General features: G+C 46.4%; 1 protein-coding gene across 8 annotated transcripts in view; it reads left to right on the top strand.

Annotated features, from left to right (window-relative positions):
- The window catches only part of CADPS (calcium dependent secretion activator), a 468,003-nt gene that overhangs the window by 428,869 nt on the left and 19,965 nt on the right, over positions 1 to 19,169 (top strand). For all 8 annotated transcript variants that reach the window (XM_054729907.1, XM_054729908.1, XM_054729904.1 and 5 more), the window contains one exon: positions 2,209 to 2,316. In XM_054729907.1, the coding sequence (XP_054585882.1) occupies positions 2,209 to 2,316 (108 nt within the window). The remainder of the gene's footprint in view (positions 1 to 2,208; positions 2,317 to 19,169) is intronic.

Below are 19,169 nucleotides of genomic sequence, written 5' to 3'. Positions count from 1 at the left end.
TTTTCACAAGTTTTCATTTGTGGGGGAATCCAATAAAAAGCCAGGTATAGTAAGTCCTCACTTAATGTCATCAATAGGTTCTTGGAAACTGTGACTTCAAGTAAAATGACAACTGACAAACCCAATTTTAGCATGGCTAATGGACATAAACAAGAGTTAAGTTCCGGGGGCATCTTGTCAACGTTATAACAGAAAGACATGGAAGGAAACAACGTTAGTGAGGACCTGCTGTAGAGTGACTGAGAGCTTTGGAAAGGAGGTGGAAGGGACTTATTTATTCATGGATTTGTTCATTCAGCAAATATTTACCAAGCACCTACTGTGTGCCAGGCATCAATCTATGTGCTGAGGATACAGTAGAAAATAGAGCAAATAAAGTCCCTGTAGTCATGGATTTTATGGTCTAGTTGTCCAAGACAGGCAAAAGGCAATAACTAAATCCATAGTACAATGTCAGATATTGGTAAGTGCTATGAAGAAAAATTAAACACAGTCAAGAAATAGAGAATTATGGAGTTTTTTAACTACCTGGGGAGATGAATCATCCTGTGAGGGGTTTTATTAATCAAAGTTTTTAAAACTTAAATGCCCCTTTGAGGATAGCAAATGTGAAAATACCAATTACTGTAGATCGCTGTTTCTATCATGGAGGGTCACTCATCGGTCTGCAGGCTTTGGCTTTGGCTTTGGGTCTTAGCTCTACTGTGGCTGCGTGTGTCCTGGAAAAGGCCATGTCTGCCACTAGCAGCACCAGGGAAAAATGGAAACAGTAATAATAAGTGTCTCAGGTCCCCCAGGTAGGGGTCCCTATCCCCACGGAGATGCCTTTTGATGCTGCCAAAGGGAGAGGAGGACAGAGGTGCCTTGAGAATGGAGAGTATCACTTCCATCTCATTGGAGAACCTCTATTGCTGCCTATCATAAAACTGCCGCAATTATAGGCCCGTCACAGAGCCTGCTCAATCCGGTCCATGAAAATTGCTTGAAAGTCTAACAGTTGACTGCTGTGGCTTTGGGTTGTCTTCATTGTTTTTCAAATTAATACCTTGTCATTGTTTCAGCAGGTGTTAAGAAATGTTACTAGCATCCCAGGGGCCAAGCATTGGCCCTTTGCTTGATAATTGTTTGCTTTGTATTTGAAAAATATACAGTCCTACTGTTTCCAAACCTTCCTCATTTTCACCCTGGAAATTACACAGACGTGTTAACTAACTTCAATTTGCAGTGCTTGACAGTCCCGTCTTGTAGAGAAATGATACTTTGTGATCTAAGGTAAATCACAGTAATGAAAGCTAATCTTTTTAGTTATTAGCAAACATACATATGTACTGTGGGAATTTAAGGGGTTTGTGGCAGCTCTCCTAATGACCCATATTACAGTGTTTTAATAGGTTTCTTTGGAGATAACTTTGATTACGACATGTCAAGCAGTATGCATTCTGAATTGTTGTTTGTTTTTTTTCTTACAATAAATCATTTCCTATACTGTATGAACCACCTGCTTACCTTTCCAGAAAATCTAATTTATTTAAAAATCAAATCCTTCGCCCCTGCCCTTTTTTTTTTCTTTCTTTTTTCTTTTTTTTTTTTTTTTAATCCTTGGACTATAAGCTGCACCCAGGAGCAAAGACAAATGGTTGAATGTCTCCTGAGTAAACTGTTGATGAGGAAATACTACATACTCTGGTTAAATTACCCCCAAAATGTGACTTGGATGGGTGGAAGGGGTATAGATTGAACTCTGATTTCTTTACTTAGCACTTTCTTAACGTTTTTAAAAGGAAAGGGGGCCGGGAAGGCTGTCACCTTTCTGATGTTACAGTAAGGAGAGAACATGGAAGACAGAGTACATGTGGGTATTTTTTAAAGGGGGAGAGGGTTCAATCCAAAGAAAAGCCAGATAATGTCTCTGGGTTACCCAGTGAATGTTTATTCATTAGAGTATCTTTGCCAGAAAAATATTAATAGTAGAAAAATATGTATAAAACCCTGTAATCCCGACTCCCTTCTTAGCCAGGTTTGATTTCCAGAAAGTGCAGAAGGCTCAAATACCCAATTCTGACCAGTCCGGGCTGTGAACAGCTGTGACATACACCACGGAGAGCTTGGAACTCCCGCAAGGCAGTGGGGAGTGGGAGGGTGTGGGGAGCGGGCGGGAGGAAAATGCAGGGGTGAATTCCCTTTTCATGTTTTCCTGTTTCTTTGCAGAAACCCGGGATGGACGTGGCCGATGCCTACGTGACTTTCGTCCGCCACTCTCAGGATGTCCTTCGTGATAAGGTCAATGAGGAGATGTACATAGAAAGGTTATTTGATGTAAGTAAATGCCTTCTCCTCCTTGCAGACCAAGGAGGAGACCCTCCAAAATGTGACAAAATAAGAGACAGGAGGATAAGTCACATTTTGAGAACATGGATTGGTCCCAATTCAAACAAAATCTTTTCCTCTCCCTCTGCCTTAGGCTCTTATCTGTCATGTGTCTGTTCTGAGGCCACCCGGGTGTGGCGTGTCTCAGCCCCAATCTGTGTGACACGTGGGACGGCGCACAGCCTCTCGGCCAGCAGGCTCGGTCCTGCGGGACCTTGGGGGCAGCTTTCTCTAACTGGCAAAGACCTTTCCTGGTCATGGCTCTCCTCCTTGCAATCTGGCCTTGCTTTAGGGAATATTCTCGTGGGGGGGCTGAGCCAGCTCCCCTCCTGGGGGCGGGCCCTCCCGGACACCAGCTGTGGTGTGCAGATGTGCCTAACGGTGGCATTGTTAAAGTTTCAAAAAGGATTTCGTTTCTGGGAGACCAGAGATCCTTCCTTAGCCCTGGGTTAGAGCTGCTCTGTCAGTTGCCGTTCTAAGCCCAGGTGCCCCCTGCCCACCCTCCCACTGGAAAATTTGGGACAAAGTGCACGCGCATCAGGCTGCCGACCCAGACTGAACATCAGGCACACGGATTTCCGATGGCTCACGGTGGCCGAGCGCTCTCCCTCCCACCGTGACTGTGTCTGCACTCCCAAAGCAAGCCACTGAGCCAAAAGGAAAAAGGAATCTGCTTTGGTCTCAAATCGCCCACCTCTTTCAGGCCAAAGCAGACGGGACGGGGCTATCTGATTTAGCCAGATATTTTGCCGCGAGTTTCCACCGAATTTGCCAGTGTAGACCTGGCCAGAGTGCAGGGACGCTGACGCCCTTGTCTCGTGTGGCTCTAACCGTGCCGCCTACTTCTGTCTCGTGCAGCGTGAGCTCCTCCTGTCCAGGTTCCTGTATTTTCGGTGCCAGCCCGAACATTAATGTTTGGTCTACAATGGGATCCGTGTTTCTATATTTTCCTGTGACTGTGTTCAGTTTGCATTGCGTTTGTGTGTATGTGTGTTTTTGTTCCGCAGCTCAGTGAGCTCATTGTTGGCACCGCTGAGGGTACGGCAGCTCCTGACTTCTATCTGCCTTGTCTTCCAGCTCATTTGCTTTCCTCGTGCGCTGAAAAGGCCCCTTTCTTTTTTTCTTTCCCGATCATCCGCTTTCTGTGCTCAGTATCGCTCCTTCCTCCGCATCTTCTTCCTCCGAGAAACCCTTCTTACTTTTAATTCCCACCCGTCCCCTCTCGGGTTAAAATGGAACTTATCTCTCATGTCAACTGTTTTATCACATTATACCAAGTGGCATGAATCAGAATCAAATAATCTTCCTGTGTACATCTTCTAGCATGACCCGCACCCACTGAGAATGCCTCATACCTGCACTGAGCTCTCAGCGGGCCCTCCCCCTGCCTGCATGCTGCCTTTATGACAGTCCCGAGCCCAGAATGCCCGGGGGGGACGGTCACCCACCCCATAGGCATTGAAAACAGGCAGGCAGCACCCTCGGGTCTGCAGTTGGGCGTGTGGACACGCTGCCCAGCTCCACTGAATTAAATGCCAAACCACCCATTTTCCAGAAGCCTGTGGATTGTTCTTTTCAATGCCTAGGTTGCCTTTTCCCCCCTTTGATCAGTATCTTCTGATTCTCAGTTTTGTGTGACCTTTGCGTGCGTGTGCGTGCGTGTTCCTGTGTGAGCGTGTATGCGGATAACCTCCTGCTCTCGAAAACTTTAAAACAACGGGCGCTGAATTGGACGCTTAACCTGCAGTTCCGCCTGCCGCTCCGTTAACAAATAACCCACGCTGCCCTCTTAGTTTTTTTAATTAGAAGGGCAAGGGGACATTTGTCTAAGGTAGCCCTCTCTGAGGCAGCCGGGCAAATTGTCCTCTTCTGTGACCTTTTTAAAGGGAAAGTGCAGCTGAATTATTTGCAAAGTAAGAGTCCAGGCGTGGCTCGCACAGATGGCAAAAGCAGACTCGTCCGACTACTGAGGAACTGAGGAACGCAGGCAAACTCAAGCCCTCGGGCCTTTCGTGTGAATTAATAATGAAAAGAAAAGTGAATAATGAAAAACAAAAAATGAATGTGTTTTTCAGAAAGCAAGTTATGTTTAAGGTGATGCAAAAATTCACAAATATCCCGGTCCCTTGTTGAATTACACCCTGAGCAGCACGAAGTGGCCTCAGCAACGTGGTGAGAACCCCCACCCTTGAGTCTTGGGTTGTCCCGGTTGTGTTTTCCTGAGGGAGTCTTAGCTCCAGCCCCCTGAGGATCGGATTTTCCAGACTTCAGCATTACAACCATTCCCCGAACATCGGTAGCTTGTTTAGAGATAAATTCCTTTGCCATTTACTTCCTTACCTTTCAAAATAACCTGCTCCCCTAACTCCCAGGACATTGGCGCCAGGCAGCCTCCCTGAGGAAGCGCAGAAAAGTTACTGACTCTGTCATGGATTTGAAACATTTGTCGTTTGAAAAACCCAGAGTTGCTCAAGAAGCTTCATTACCATGCCGTCTCGGTAATTTAATTCAGTCCTTACTGTTTTTCTGTAATCTAGCAGCAAAACATCAGATTACCAACATGTTTGATTATTTTCGGCTTCTGTTTCCTCAAGCATGGTGTTTATTTCTTTGCATATACGCGCTGCAGGGCCCTGGTGTCCACCGAGCTGAACCAGGGGACAGGGATAGGAAGGCAGAGGTCTGTGAAACCTGCCACCCTAAATTTCCTGCAGCAGCGACCTGGCCTTTCCACGCATTCCTCTATGACAGGGGTCCTGGGGCAGGTTGTGAAACAATTGGCAGAAATCTAGGGAGAAAAACGTCGATCTGAGAGGTTTCTCTTCCAAATTGTTGCCTTTTGACAAATGGCAAAAATGAATAATAGAGAATTAGCATTTTGAATGAGGGGGGGAAATCTATATCTCTGGGGTTGTTTGCTGTTTGACTGTTGTGGCGTTCTCTGGTGGTTCGCTCCTGCTGGCATCTGTCATTTCCAGGCACGTTCTCGGGGATCCTGTTGTGTGTTTAGCTGTGTTTCTAAGTCTTGGTTTTATTTACCTGAGAAGTCCTTTACGTTCTTGCTATTTAGTATGATCCCCCTTTCTGTCATTTCGAGAGTGCCTTGTAGGGAAGGCTGGGTGGCATTAGTGTGGGTGCATATCTGGGAATATTTGGACTAATAGCTGGTCATTGAATGCGTGCATCTTCCGTGTCAGCCAGGCCTTCGTTTCACTGCTCTCCCGGAGCTGGTTTTCTCTCTGCCTCGTCATGTTCTTTTGGCTGGAATTGGGTGCTTGTGGGGGATTATCGGCATAGCATTTGGGGCTCTATATTTGATGTTCTGCATTTTTATCTATTTTATTATGTAACTTAAGAACAGCTTTCTAAATTCATCTTCACCGATTTTTTTTTTAAACAGGCATTCTCTAGATTTATTGGAGAAATATGTTCAGACATAACGTTGCCTAACCAGGTCTTTTTAATGCAGTGAAAGATTGCCTGTGTGTTAATATAATTGATTTACAGAGGCCTATAAAATGCCATCAACTGTTTTGGTAATGCCCCTAACTGGTCCAAAATTAAGTGCTGATTGGAAAAGAGCCCTCATACGGCTTCGCATAGTATGTCAGATTCGCAGCTATACATTTTTATCTGTGTTTTGTCTTTTTATTCTCTCTCTCTCTAAAAAATGACATGCAATTGCAAACTGGTTTCGGTTACTGCAAAGTAACAGTTTACAGAATTTTGAAACAAAGGCAAGAGAATGTGTACAATAGCAATGAATTTAAATTTTATTAAAGATACTGAATTTTTAAAAGAGAATCAGATTGCTGTCAGACTCAAGTGGTAGCCTGGCCTCCTTGAAAATTATTGCTGACTTTTAAAGAAAATATAAAACATGAATACGAAATAATCTCCATCTTCCTAAAGCAGCAAATGAGAAGGATCGCACAGCCCAAGAAATAAGTCAAAGGCAGCGATTTAAAAGCTTGAGTGTCCATAAATCATGCAGATGGCTCTCCCCCTCCTCTGGTGATTAATTCAACATCTTCCCCAAAACATGCTTTTTGAAATTAGAGATCAGATCATCAAGAGAAGCACCTAAGATTTCAAGGTCTAAACAAAAATTAATTTCTTTTCTTTCCTCCTTGTACTTCTTGAAGACACAGACTGAGAAGAAAATCAGGATTAAAAGAGATTTTAATGCTTAGGGCGAATTCATCTGCTTAAACCTCCCAGGCCCGGAGATGAGTGATTAAAAGCCACCCGCACTTGGACCCGGTCCACACTGGGTAACGCGCACCCGCACTGGCGCGTGCACCCGGCCGGGAACATTTGCCTGGAGATGATATGTGGATTATATAGGTCAATTATACGCTTAATCTGCCTTCTGGAGGATTAGGTTTCCGCAGATTGACTCTGCGTTGGGCTTCTCCGTGGCGGCTATCAGATCAGGGAGGGGCGCGCTTCATCGCCCGGGCAGTTCCCGGCGGGGCCCTGGTCCTTTGCCTCGCGCAGATTTCCACTTGCTGTTCCATTTTCAAATCGTAGATGTGTCCACTTTAGGTGTCAGCACAATCATTGAGTGTGACGATCTCCCTTGAAAGGGGCAATTTGAAAAATGAAACCTCTGCCTGTTAAGATCTACAGGGTGGGGCAAAAGGAGGCTTATCGTTGCAAGTACCCCAAACAGAGTTCATTCTTGTATTATTATTTATTCATTATTGTATTATTTTCCAGCCTACCAACTGTAAGCCTACTTTTGCCCCACCCTGGCTTTGCTGTGTTCGTGTGTGAAACCACAGATGACCTTGTTTTAATAACCTTACTAAATCACAGACGTGCTCTCCATGTGCACATACCAGTCAGAGTAGGAGTCAGTCTGCTTGAGGGAGGGCGTACGGAGGAGCGGGCCACAGGAGAACGTGTTACTATGTAAAATCTGTAAGGTGTCCACCCACTGTCCGGTGAGGGAAACCACTTCCAAAAGTGCACAGCGGGGAGCGGTGCACAGGGCTCAGCAGTCACAGGCTGCAGCTCCAGGGGCTGACTAAACAGAAGCCAGGCCTGTGGCCCCCTGGACACGGAGAGGGTGCGCTGTCTCCCCTGGAAGCAGTCAGCAGGTTTGACTGCCCCAAGTGGGGACTCTGGGTAGTGACCCTGGGCCCCGCTTCTGGAGCCTCCAGACTTCACCCCTGATCCTTACAAGCTGGGTGACCTGGGACAAGGTGTTTAGTCTCTTAACCGGGGTGAGATGCTGTGCGCAGCTGCAGCCCCGGGCCCTGGGGAAGCCTCTGGTAAGTGTCAGCACCACCGCCATCAGCACCATTTCATCATCACCGTCACTGAGGCGGGTGCTTTCCTCAGACATCTTTTCTTGTGAAACAAAACTCCATACCCGCTCTAAGGTGCTGTACGCGTCTTGCTGTCACTCTCAGACAGTAACCCCCAGTTGGCTTAGAACTGCTTGGCAGAGGGGCCTGGTGGTGGTTTTTACCTGTGGTAACACACAGCTCCCAAGCAGGCAGGATAGCCGTGGTCAGGACCGGGGCTGGGAATCCTGATTTTGCCATGCTGAGTTGTCTAACTTCCGGTAAACTATGCAGCCTCTCTGAGCCTCAGTTTCCCCATCTGTAAAGAAATTGAGTCATAATGAAATATTCAGCAAGTCTTTCATTATCATCATCATCATCTCATAGAGCTGTTCATTCCTTCAATAGATGTTGAAATGACCTAGGCCCACCCCCTAAGCTAAACAATTCTGATTTATTTGCATTGGCAAATAAATCAGAATTCACCTTTTGAATGTGAGGAGTTTGGGGGAGAGGAAGAAAGGGAGAAGAGGTTAATAATACCTCTTATTATTACAGATGCAATATACATACATTGTAGACATTCAGAAAATACGGCTAAGCAAAAATGAGAAAATGTTATATTCCCAGCACCCAGAGATTATTACTTGAGTGTTTATTCATTTGGATCTTGTTCTGCGTGCTTATATACATTATGTACTTTTTACTAAAATAAGTAAGGAAAAAATTGCTTTTTTAAGTTAGTGATCTTCATTTTCCTTGTCAACAAATGTTCATCTAATACACTATCCATATTCAAAATTCCCCACTTGTCCCAAAATATTCTTTTTTTTTTTTTTTAACCCTCATCTGAGGACATGCTTACAGAAAGGAAGAGAGAGAGAGAAACATCAATTGGTTGCCTTACGCCCGTGCCCCCACAGGATAGAACCCCAACCGGGAATCGAACAGGCAGCCTTTCGGTGCACAGGGCAGTGCTCAACCAACCGAGCCCCTCTGGCCAGGCCCCACGGTGTTCTTTACAGCTGCTGTGAGCCAACGCGGATCCAGTGCAGGCCCCACCCGGCATCTGGTGGTGACGCACTTCACATTTCTTTCTCCCAGCACTGGCCCTTTTTTCCCGAGCCTGACTTGTTAAACGGACCCGCGCCAATTGTTCTGCAGACTGGAGGAGTTTATTACTATCTAAACATAGAACTGATCTGAAGAGAAAAAAAAAAAAAAAACCTAGCTGAATTCAACCAAGTAGTTTTTTTAGACATAATTAGTAACTCAGCATAATCCAACCAGGGTTTTTTAAAGCTGTCCTTTGTGTGTAAGGAGAATTTCTGAAGCTAGTTTTAAAAAAAGAAAACAAAGACAATAAATCCACAGAGGCCAGGGCACAGGTTGGCCAGGTGAAGACCTGCAGGGGTTTTACTTCGTGAGTTAAGGAACAGGTATCTGAGCGCGATAGGTAAATCTGAGGTCCATGGTCACGGTCCAGTATTTCCTGTGTCACTGAAATGGCTTTGGTGAAATCCTGGACCAGTAACTTTGACATGGACCCCCTCCCCCCAGGTCATTCGGAAGGTTCCTTTGTTAATTCTGCTAGGATTTTCCTGCGGTTATCAATCTGAAATGGCGCCCTGCAAGTCAGTCTGAAGCTGAGCTTGCAATTCTCTTCAGATCAAATTTTAATTGAACTACAGCCTCGCCCTTATCATCCTCAATTACCAGCTGGAGAGCACGCCCTCCCTCTGCTAGGACTGCCTTTGGAACCTGCGTAATTGTATACATTGGGACCGGAAAACAGACCCAACACGGACCAGGAAAGGCAGCTGGGGAAAGAGAGGCCACTGATTTTCCACTGACGATTGAATTCCAAAGTGAATTCTGGGAGTTAAGCCATGTCCAGGGTCGAGCACTAGAGCTGTCATTTCCTGAGAATCGTGTGGAGACTGGACACAGAGTCAGAGGGCGTGAGCAGTGGAAGGAAAGAGAAGGCCTGGCCTGGCCCCTCTCGCCTGGCTTTGTTACACTGTAAGATATCTGTCTGTAATAATATATATTACACATATTTAGCCAAAAGGGCAGCACTAAGAGAAGTTTCTGATCTTGGACACGACAGAAAGCAAGCTGTTATCAGGGTGAGAGAGTTGGAAAGAAGTTCCATATCCCCTCTCCCCCATGCCTTGTAACAGTGAATCTCACATTCAAACGTGAATCCTCTCTCGCCCCATGGCCTTCACAATAACACGTAAATAATAACAATTAATTACTTTGCTTTTGGAGTTGTTAGATATAGAACACATTTTTATTCCACATGGACATTGGAATGTTTTTCTCCCAGGCCTGGGCTGTTGGAGGTTTCAGCGATCCTATGTGCAGAGAAGATAAGGGTCATTAATCGTATTGGATTATTTGGATTGTGTCCAATGGGTTATTGCGATCCAAAGGGAATTGTTTGTTTTTGTTAGCATCCTCCTTACAGGTTTACACTTCAGTGGCATGGCTTTAAGTAGCTCTTTTCTAATCCAGCTTCTTCCCCCTACAGCCAGTCATAGAAATAGGTCTTGTTTACTTTGGGGCAAACCTTATGTAAAACCAGTCTTGCAGTTTCTCTGGAGCCGTGTGCAACGCTAAGTGTCTTTACCGGAACAGCTCCCTGCGTTCCAGGAGACATTTGGTGGTACAGTCAATTTCTTTTCTTTTTCAAAGGAGAATGTTCCAGTATTCATCCTAAGAAGCCAGACTGATTGCTCTGTTATGTTAAGGTCACAGTATCCTTGCTAACATGACCCATAGGATACTCTTGTGTCTTAGAAAAGGTGTTTTCCCCTGTGGCAGACTTACAGCATGGAGGCAGTAAGGGACACCCTTACACCACACATGTGCACACATGCATGCACACACACACAAACACAGTCAAGGTGCATTTTGTAGAACAAATATTATCACATTGTGTTGCAAGATACAAGATATAGTAAATCCTCAAATACTTCCCATGAATTAACCAAGTAACTGTTTCTCTCCCTGCTCGGCTATGTAGAGGCTACTTCCTAAAGATTTCACTGTCTAAGCATACCTAGACTCATAGTCACTTGCTGTAATATTTTTTAATGAATGAATCTAAGACATCATCTAGGTTCTTATTATTCAAAGTGTGGTCCAGGGACGCTCAGCATCAGTCTCACCAGGGAGTTTGTATGAGGTGCAGAATCCAAGCCCTAACCCCAGTCCAGATGATTCTAAATCTGCATTTTAACAAGATCCTCTGTTGAGTCAAGTGAACATTAAAGTTTGAGAAATACTGGGTAAGATCAGTGACTAGATAAGATCACCACTCACAAGAAACAAGGTTTACATTGTAACCCAGTATGTGTATGTACACACACCCCCACACACATGAAACAAAAGTTTCTGAAATGATATTTACACTATGCTACACTCTGTCTAGTCCCGTGGTCGGCAAACTGCGGCTCGCGAGCCACATGCGGCTCTTTGGCCCTTTGAGTGTGGCTCTTCCACAAAATACCACGGCCTGGGCGAGTCTATTTTGAAGAAGTGGCGTTAGAAGAAGCTTAAATTTAAAAGATTTGGCTCACAAAAGAAATTTCAATCGTTGTCCTGTTGATATTTGGCTCTGTTGACTAATGAGTTCGCCGACCACTGGTCTAGTCCATCTTCGAAAAGATTGGTGGTGACCAATCAAATGATTCCACACGCACTGATAGGCCACCACCTTGCACCAATTCTCATCCTTAGCCTCATTGGCCTTTGACCAGGTGGTTCTTTGCTGTGGGTTCCAGCTTGTGGATGGGAGCTTGTGGAGCAGCATCCCTGGCTCATACCCTCTAGATGCCAGAAGCATCTCCCTCTCAGTTTTAACAACCAAAAATGCCTCCAGACATGGTCAACCCGGGAGCTCGCTCGGGAGCTGTGCCAGGCTCCGAAGTAGACTGTGTTGGGGAGCTTGGTGCAATGGCTGGAAAAGCTTGTGAGACATCCCGACTCCTTCCCCTCCCCCTGTCTCTCCCCTGAATAGTCCCACTCCGAGCCCAGGGAAGTTACCGGGCAGCACGTTAGATGAGCAGTATGGATGCCCGCTTGCCTCCCTCAATTGCTTTGCTTTGTATAATTCCACCTGGACCTTGGTTGATTTTTTGTTTGTTTGTTTGTTTTTTGCTTCAACCAGGTGGCTACTAGTTATTTTAGTGTGTCCAAAAACCTGCAAAGAAAGCTCACATTGAATACTTCATTCATTCCAAACTCCCAATGCAGGGGAGAAACGGGTTGATTGAAAATCCGGTTAATGGAGCCCAGTGATTTGCCTGCAGTGTGGATATTCCCACGTTGGAAGGCATGCGATGATAGTGTCACTTGCCATATTGGGCGCCTTGACTGCCTTTGGCAGATTTTTCACTCTGACCATCCCTGGACTAATGCCAGTTACACCAGCAACCCCCCAGGTCTTGCCCAGGATGGGGATATTAATTACCAGATCTGCATGCCAATTGGGATACAAAAGGCCCTCTCGTTTTTTGTGTAAAAAAATTTTGGAAAGATTGAATAATATGTCAAATAAGCTAAGTTCATTTCATGAGCTTTCTTATGAAATTCTCTAACTCAGTGTTTAAGGAGGTGAAATAGCATTCCCTTTTGTTCAGAAAAGTCGTTATTCGGCCGAGGAAACCATCCTGTTCGAGAGAAAGCGCCGTGCTTGGGTGCCTCGCTGGCTGTGGGAGCACCGGGCCAGTGTTCCTCACCAGAGGGGATTTGGCCCCACCGGGACATTCAGCAGCAGGCGGACACATTTCCGGTGTCACAGGTGGGAAGGTGCTGTGCGAGGCGAGTGAGGAGGCCAGGGAGGCTGTAAGCATCCTGCCATGCACAGGAAGGACCCACGGCCAGGAATGGCCCGGCTCCACAGGTCCATAGGGAGGAGTTAAAAATCCTGTCTTGAATGGTCTGGGCCCTTTGAGAGGGTCATTTTCCCACCCAGGGGCTCCAATGAGTGTCTCTGAAGAAGACGCTACTTGGCAGATAGCTCAGAAATTAATATCAAAAATCCTTTTGATAAGCTTCATCCAAACTACCTTTTTAGGATCTAAAAAATGAAAACCAAGGAGTTGACACCTTGAACTTAACACTCGCCCATGTGTGTTCCCACGGAGCTGCAGTGCTTCAATGAAACTCCAATCGTGTCCGTTAAAGCAGTGGTCGGCAAACTGCAGCTCGCGAGCCACATACGGCTCGTGAGCCGCGGTTTGCCGCTCTGTTGACTAATGAGTTTGCCGACCACTGACCTAGACTCTCAATTCCAATAATTACAGGCTGTTGTTGTTCCTTGTGATTAAGCCCCTATGGATCACAGCAGCCCTAGCTGGTTTGGCTCAGTGGATAGAGCGTCGGCCTGTGGACTGAAGGATCCCATTTTTCATTCCGGCCAAGGGCATATGCCCAGGTTACGGCTTGATTCCCAGTGGCGGGTGGCGGGGAGGTGTGCAGGAGGCAGCCAAACAATGATTCTCTTTCATCATTGATGTTTCTATCTCTCCCTCTCCCTTCCTCTCTGAAATCAATAAAAATATTTTTTTAAAAACATTTTAAAAAATAAGGATCACAGCAGCTCTTCTACTGGAAAGTGACCCTGGAAGCGTTTAAGGAACTGGCTCCCTTACAACGAACAGACAGTAAGAGCATAGACAGTGGAGTGAGGCACGCTCGCGTCTCATTTCTGGGTCTGCCACTCGCTAGCTGGGTGACTTTGGGTAACTTACTTATCAAGCCTTAATTTCCTCCTCTGTAAAATGGGGATAAAAGCATGACCTGGCTATTTGGATTAGGAGGACTGAATGAGGCCATGCCTATAAATCATAAACCACAATGGTTGCCTCATAGAAGTTACTCCACAAATGCTTCTCCTTTCATCCCCGTCACTGGTAGTAATAACATAAAAATCAGCTGACACCCTTACCTAATATCAAGATAAGCTTTGCAGAGAAAAGAAAAGTGGTGATACGTTCCAGGGATTCTCAGAGCCAGAGATGAATTGGTCAGAGGTCATGATAATAAGTAGCAAAGAGTCCAGTTGTATGCAGGGTCCCTAAAAGAAATTTGTTTTAAAGTAGAGGAAGAACCCAGAGCGATTGGAGCCCCAGAGGGCACAGCTCCCTGGTTGGATGCACAGATGTCTAGGATTTGGAAAAGAGAAAGCAGGAGGGTTCTATGCTCAGGCACTAAGCAGAGAGCGTCCCTGGCCCACGAACACACGTTTCAAGAGCCTTAGCGGAGCGTCCCTTTGGAGAGGTCCTTTTAGAATTGAGACGAGGGATGATTTCACCCAGGCTGTGGTGATACCGATCGAGGCATCTGGATATTTGCTTTGTTGGCATTGGCTGCTCCATAGCCCTAAGGGCTAAATTCTCTTTATGTTAATACTAGAGGCCCGGTGCACAAAATTCGTGCACGGAGGAGGGTTGTCCCTCAGCCCAGCCTGTACCCTATCCAATCTGGGACCCCTGGAGGAATGTCCGACTGCCCGTTTTAAGGCTTGATAAGTAAGTTACCTAAACGGGCAGTCGGACATCCCTCTCGCAATCCAGGACTGCTGACTCCCAACTGCTTGCCTGCCTGCCTTCCTGATTGCCCCTAACCGCTTCTGCCTGCCAGCCTGATCACCCCCTAACCACTCTGCTGCCAGCCTGTTTGCCCCAACTTCCCTCCTCTGCCAGCCTGGTCACCCCTAACTGCCCTCTCCTGCAGGGTTGATCACCTCCAACTGCCCTCCCTTGCAGGCCTGGTCCCTCTCAACTGCCCTCCCTTGCAGGCCGGGTGCCTCCCAACTGCCCTCTCCTGCTGGCCATCTTATGGTGGCCATCTTGTGTCCACATGGGGGCAGGATCTTTGACCACATGGGGGCAGCTATATTGTGCGTTGCAGTGATGATCAATCTGCATATTACTTTTTTATTAGATAGGATAGAGGCCTGGTACAGGGGTGGGGGCCAGCTGGTTTGCCCTGAAGGGTGTCCCTGATCAGGGTGGGGTTCCTTTGGGGCATGGGGCGGCCTGAGCGAGGGGCCTGTGGTGGTTTGCAGGCCAGCCACGCCCCCTGGCAACCCAAGTGGAGGCCCTGGTATCTGGAATTTATTTTCCTTCTACAATTGAAACTTTGTAGCCTGGAGCGGAGCCAAGCCTGGGGCTCCCTCCGCGGCCAGCAGCCATTTCTGTTGGGGTTATAATTGAAACTTTGTAGCCTTAAGCGGAGGCCTGGGCCCGGCCAGGGTGTGTGGAAAGCTTTGCTTCCCCTGTTGCCAGGGGCAACCCTGGCCTGCTCTCTCAAGCTCCATTCTGCCGCCATTTCTGTTTGAATTTGTTTACCTTCTATAATTGAAACTTTGTAGCTTGAGTGGAGGCTTAGGCCTGGCAAGGGCAGGCGGAAAGCTTGGCTTCCTCTGTTACCTAGGAAACCTTGCTCTCTGTGGCTGTAGCCATCTTGGTTGGGTTAATTTGCATAATTGCTCTGATTGGATGGTGGGCGTGTCTTGTGGGCATGGCTTGTGGGTGTGTCAGAGGTATGGTCAATTTGCATATTTGTCTATTATTAGGTAGGATATGTTGTCTTTTACTATGTGCTTCCTAACCAGGGTGTGCATCAGCACTACTTATGTGTTGTTTTTAATATTTAAAATGTCCTCATCCAAGTTGTATACCCAAAATTCTGAGTCAGTAGATCTAAGGAAGGGCTCAGGCATGTTTTTTAAAATAATAAATAAATCCAAGGGTGTGATCGGATCAAAACCCACTGATTTAGGGGAGTGATCCTCCACGGTGGGGGATTCTGTCACTCAGGGTATATTTGGAAATGTCTGGAGATGCTTTTGACTGTCAAAGCTTGGTTAGGAGCTGGATGCTTCTGATGACAGAGTGGTACCATTCTGGTGCCATGGTAGATGGTCAGCATCCTACACTGCACAGGACAGCCCCTCAACAAAGAGTTATCTGGCCCAAAATGTCAGTAGTGAGGTTCATGAATCCCGATTTAGGGCATAAAAAATACTGAAAACATCTTTATTTCTATTACTTCTATACATACTGCTCTTACTTTGTGTCCTACAAAACAACTCCATAACCTTATTTATTTGTTTGTTTGTTTAGCAACAGTAGGAAAAGATAGGGGAAGGTACTATTATTTCTACTTTTAAGATAAGAATCTAAGGTCCAATAGAGCTCGCCCAGCATTCCAAGGCCCCAGGGACCCCATCCTGAGAGCAGTGATATTGTTTATATTATTCACCGTTGCACCCCCAGTGTCTGGCATATGTAAGCTCTCAATAATTATTTGTTATTTGTTAATCTGGTATTGATGAATTCTTAGCCCCTTATCAAGGATAATTTCTATTTCCAATTCTAACTCAAGAGTAGTAATTAGAGCCTTTATATCTCACTATTAATTATTGCAATTGTCACCTGATTTTTTGGGGGGAGACCTTGAAACAGTTTCTAAAATGTTTTAGTTCTGTGTTCTGCCTGACGGGGCATTTGAAACAGAATCTGATTCTCTGGGTGGAGATCTTTGAAACTCTGGCTGTGCCCTACTAGCCCCTAGCATCACCCTCTAGACATTGGGATAGAAAAAAAGCGAATTATCCAGGATCGCACAGCCAGTACCTTCCCGCACTCAGAACACAGGGCTCTTTCTGCCACAACTCGTGTCTGAGAAGGTGGGGCTGAAATGTTATTAGCACGAAAACATTCTGAAAGCTGCTCTTTTGATTCAATCCCAAAGAGGACTTTTGGGAAGAGGGAGAAGGGCAGCTTTCTCCAAAAAGGCAAATGCCAATAGGGAAAGATTGCAATTGATGGAAATAAATGGCTGTTTAATAATGACAACACTGATAACTTAGAGTTTCTCTTGTGTATATGTTCCTGACTGTGCATTGGAGACAATAGTACCATCTTATTAGAGATACTCTTTCTCTTACATGCCCTTAGCAGCCCCGGGAGGTGGGTAGCTAATGATTCCCCTTTTTAGCTGTGGAGCCTTGTAAGAGTTCATATTTACTAGGTCCTAGCTATGTACCGGGTATTGTGCCAGGCACTTAAATGTAATCATTTGTGTAATTTTTATAACTTCCTGTGAGGCAGGTTTTCACAGATAAACTAGTTGCACTGGGAGGTCAATGACCACTGCCTTCAGAAGCCTGGGAAGTGATCAGTTCTGAATCAAACTCTTTTTTTTTTTTTTTCCTGCTGCAGACTGGAAACCTAACCACAATGTGTTAGGCAAAAACCTGCACTGTTCACATATGTGCCCCAGACTCCCTCCCACAAAGCGCTCTGCAGCCCAGGGCATCCAGTGCACTCACTGTGAAGGTAGTCGCTGTTGCCCACATGGCAGGACACAAGACAGAAACTGCGGTCCCGTGACCCCCTGTAGAGAGGGGCTTGCTAGTCACAGCTTGTCCACGAACCATTTGGGGAGTTGTATACCTAACCGGGCAGACCCCTTATGAAGAATTCCACCCCGCTGGGGCAGGCCTCCTCCTGGATCTGAGGACACTGTCACGGGGCTCAAGTCCCAGGAAAACCAGCAGAATCTGGACCTAACGGTGGGAGGCCCCTAGAAGCATGACTGCCCCCCCCCTTCGGGGTGAAACCCCATCCTCAGCAGAGAGGGACCGTGGCGCCATGGGGAAACCTGCACCCCATGTGTGCTGCAAACCCACGTCCACCTAGGCCCCGCTGAGGGTGGGCTTAGCTTTCCGTCTTATCTCCCTCTGTGTTCTGTCTAGGATCTTTTCTCCCATAAGAATAAAGTTTTGTGATTTATTGGAGGGAGAGGGAAGGAGAGGAGGGAGAGGAGGTGGTGATGGTAACACAATGCCATTACATCCCAGACAGTTGATAAATGGTTTAGGGTAGCAGCTGAAGTTCCTTAAGCAAAGCTTGACCCGCTGGTATTATTAAACATCAACGCTCAAGATTTTCCTACGAGGCCTTGTTGACTCTAACTTACCCACAGAGCTCAGTTTTCAATGGCTCGATGAGGTTTCACAGATCGGCCATACTTTACAGGGGGGCAAAGTAATCCAGAGTTACAGAATAGCCTGGTTATACAATCTGTGCATCATACAAATGTAGCTGCAACTAAGTCGTTACGTGGTCTTTATCCAATAATGCCTGAGGTGTCAGCAAGGTGAACATTTGCGATCGGGTATCACCAAAGTCCTTCCTGGATTTGTTACCAGCCACAGCTTACAATAAACAATGTGACAAGGTAATGAAAGGGCGAGGGAGGGAGGGAACAAAGGGAGGAAGGGAGGAAGGAAGAGCAGGAGGGAAGGAGGGAAGGAGGGAAAGAGTTGGTTTTCCCTCTTGAGGCTTTAAAAGAGCTTACCAGATAGATCGTCAGCTGTTAGCCAGCTCTTGAACGTGGCAAATCCCTTGGCCTGTGGAAAGTCCTCTCTCTGCATTGTTTCTAAAGAGTTTGTTTATTCAAAATATGTCTGCTTTCGGCACTCACTTTCCCAAGTGAGTGGGGCGCCGGGGCAGTAGCTGAGTCAGCACCGCGCACCCTGTAGTGAGGCTCACGCCTGCCTGCGGGTTCTAACATCACCAAGTCGTGGTGACCCAGCACAGGGGACGGGACCGGGACCTGACAAGATTCTTTGAAGGCTCCCCGCTCGGCTTCCACGGAACTAGAGGAATGGAGGCCTGTTTGCATTGGTTGGTGCACATTAGAAATGGACGTGGGCAGCCAGCTTCAAGAGCTCGCTAATGGCAAGATGCACAAAGAAATGCTTTTGTGTTCGTAGCAGACTTTGTGAGCTTGGCGGGGCAAGGGGGGTCTATCAAAAGAAATATGTAAATAACACAACCTGCTTTACAAAGGGAAAGAGAATAAAATTAATCCAAGACATCCGCGGGGTAATACTATGTTCTGCCCTCGGCTTTCTTTTTACTACTTCAGTCAGACAGCCAAACAATCCAACACACACAAGAGCACGCTAAAAAAAAACACACCCAGACCCGGGCCATCCCTCAGCCCCTGGGAGAGAACTCCAAATGAGTCCTCAGCCCCACGCACAATATTATTATTAAATCTAACGTGATCGTAGCCAAATCGTTGGCTTGGGCACAATCCCCCTCTCCCCCTCCTTTTTATTTTGGGGGGGGGGGGTAAGGAGGGGTGTATTGGGCGGGGCGGGGAACCCAAGCCAATCAAAGTTAAAATAAAGTCTCTTTCTAGCAAGACTCCTGTCTATAACATGTTGTTCCTTATAGAAAGTGGGATATGGTGGCATTTGCTTGATTAACTTGCTCGACAAAAGTGACAGCTGCTGCGGGTGCATGCGGATAAGCTGCACGGCGCAGTTCCGCCTTTGTACATCTGTCAGCAAAAAGGGAAGAATAAAGAGTGAAAAGAGACAAATTGGTCCCAAAAGACTCTCCATTCAACTTAGGAGGTTTGCCCCATTCAGGCGCTCGCTGTGCGCCTCAAGTACTGAGAGCTTATTCAATT

Source organism: Eptesicus fuscus, chromosome 18, assembly GCF_027574615.1.
Source record: "Eptesicus fuscus isolate TK198812 chromosome 18, DD_ASM_mEF_20220401, whole genome shotgun sequence".
In the NCBI taxonomy this organism is placed as follows: domain Eukaryota; kingdom Metazoa; phylum Chordata; class Mammalia; order Chiroptera; family Vespertilionidae; genus Eptesicus; species Eptesicus fuscus.
The sequence above is the reverse complement of the archived record's forward strand: the minus strand, read 5'-3'. Positions and strand labels throughout refer to the sequence as shown.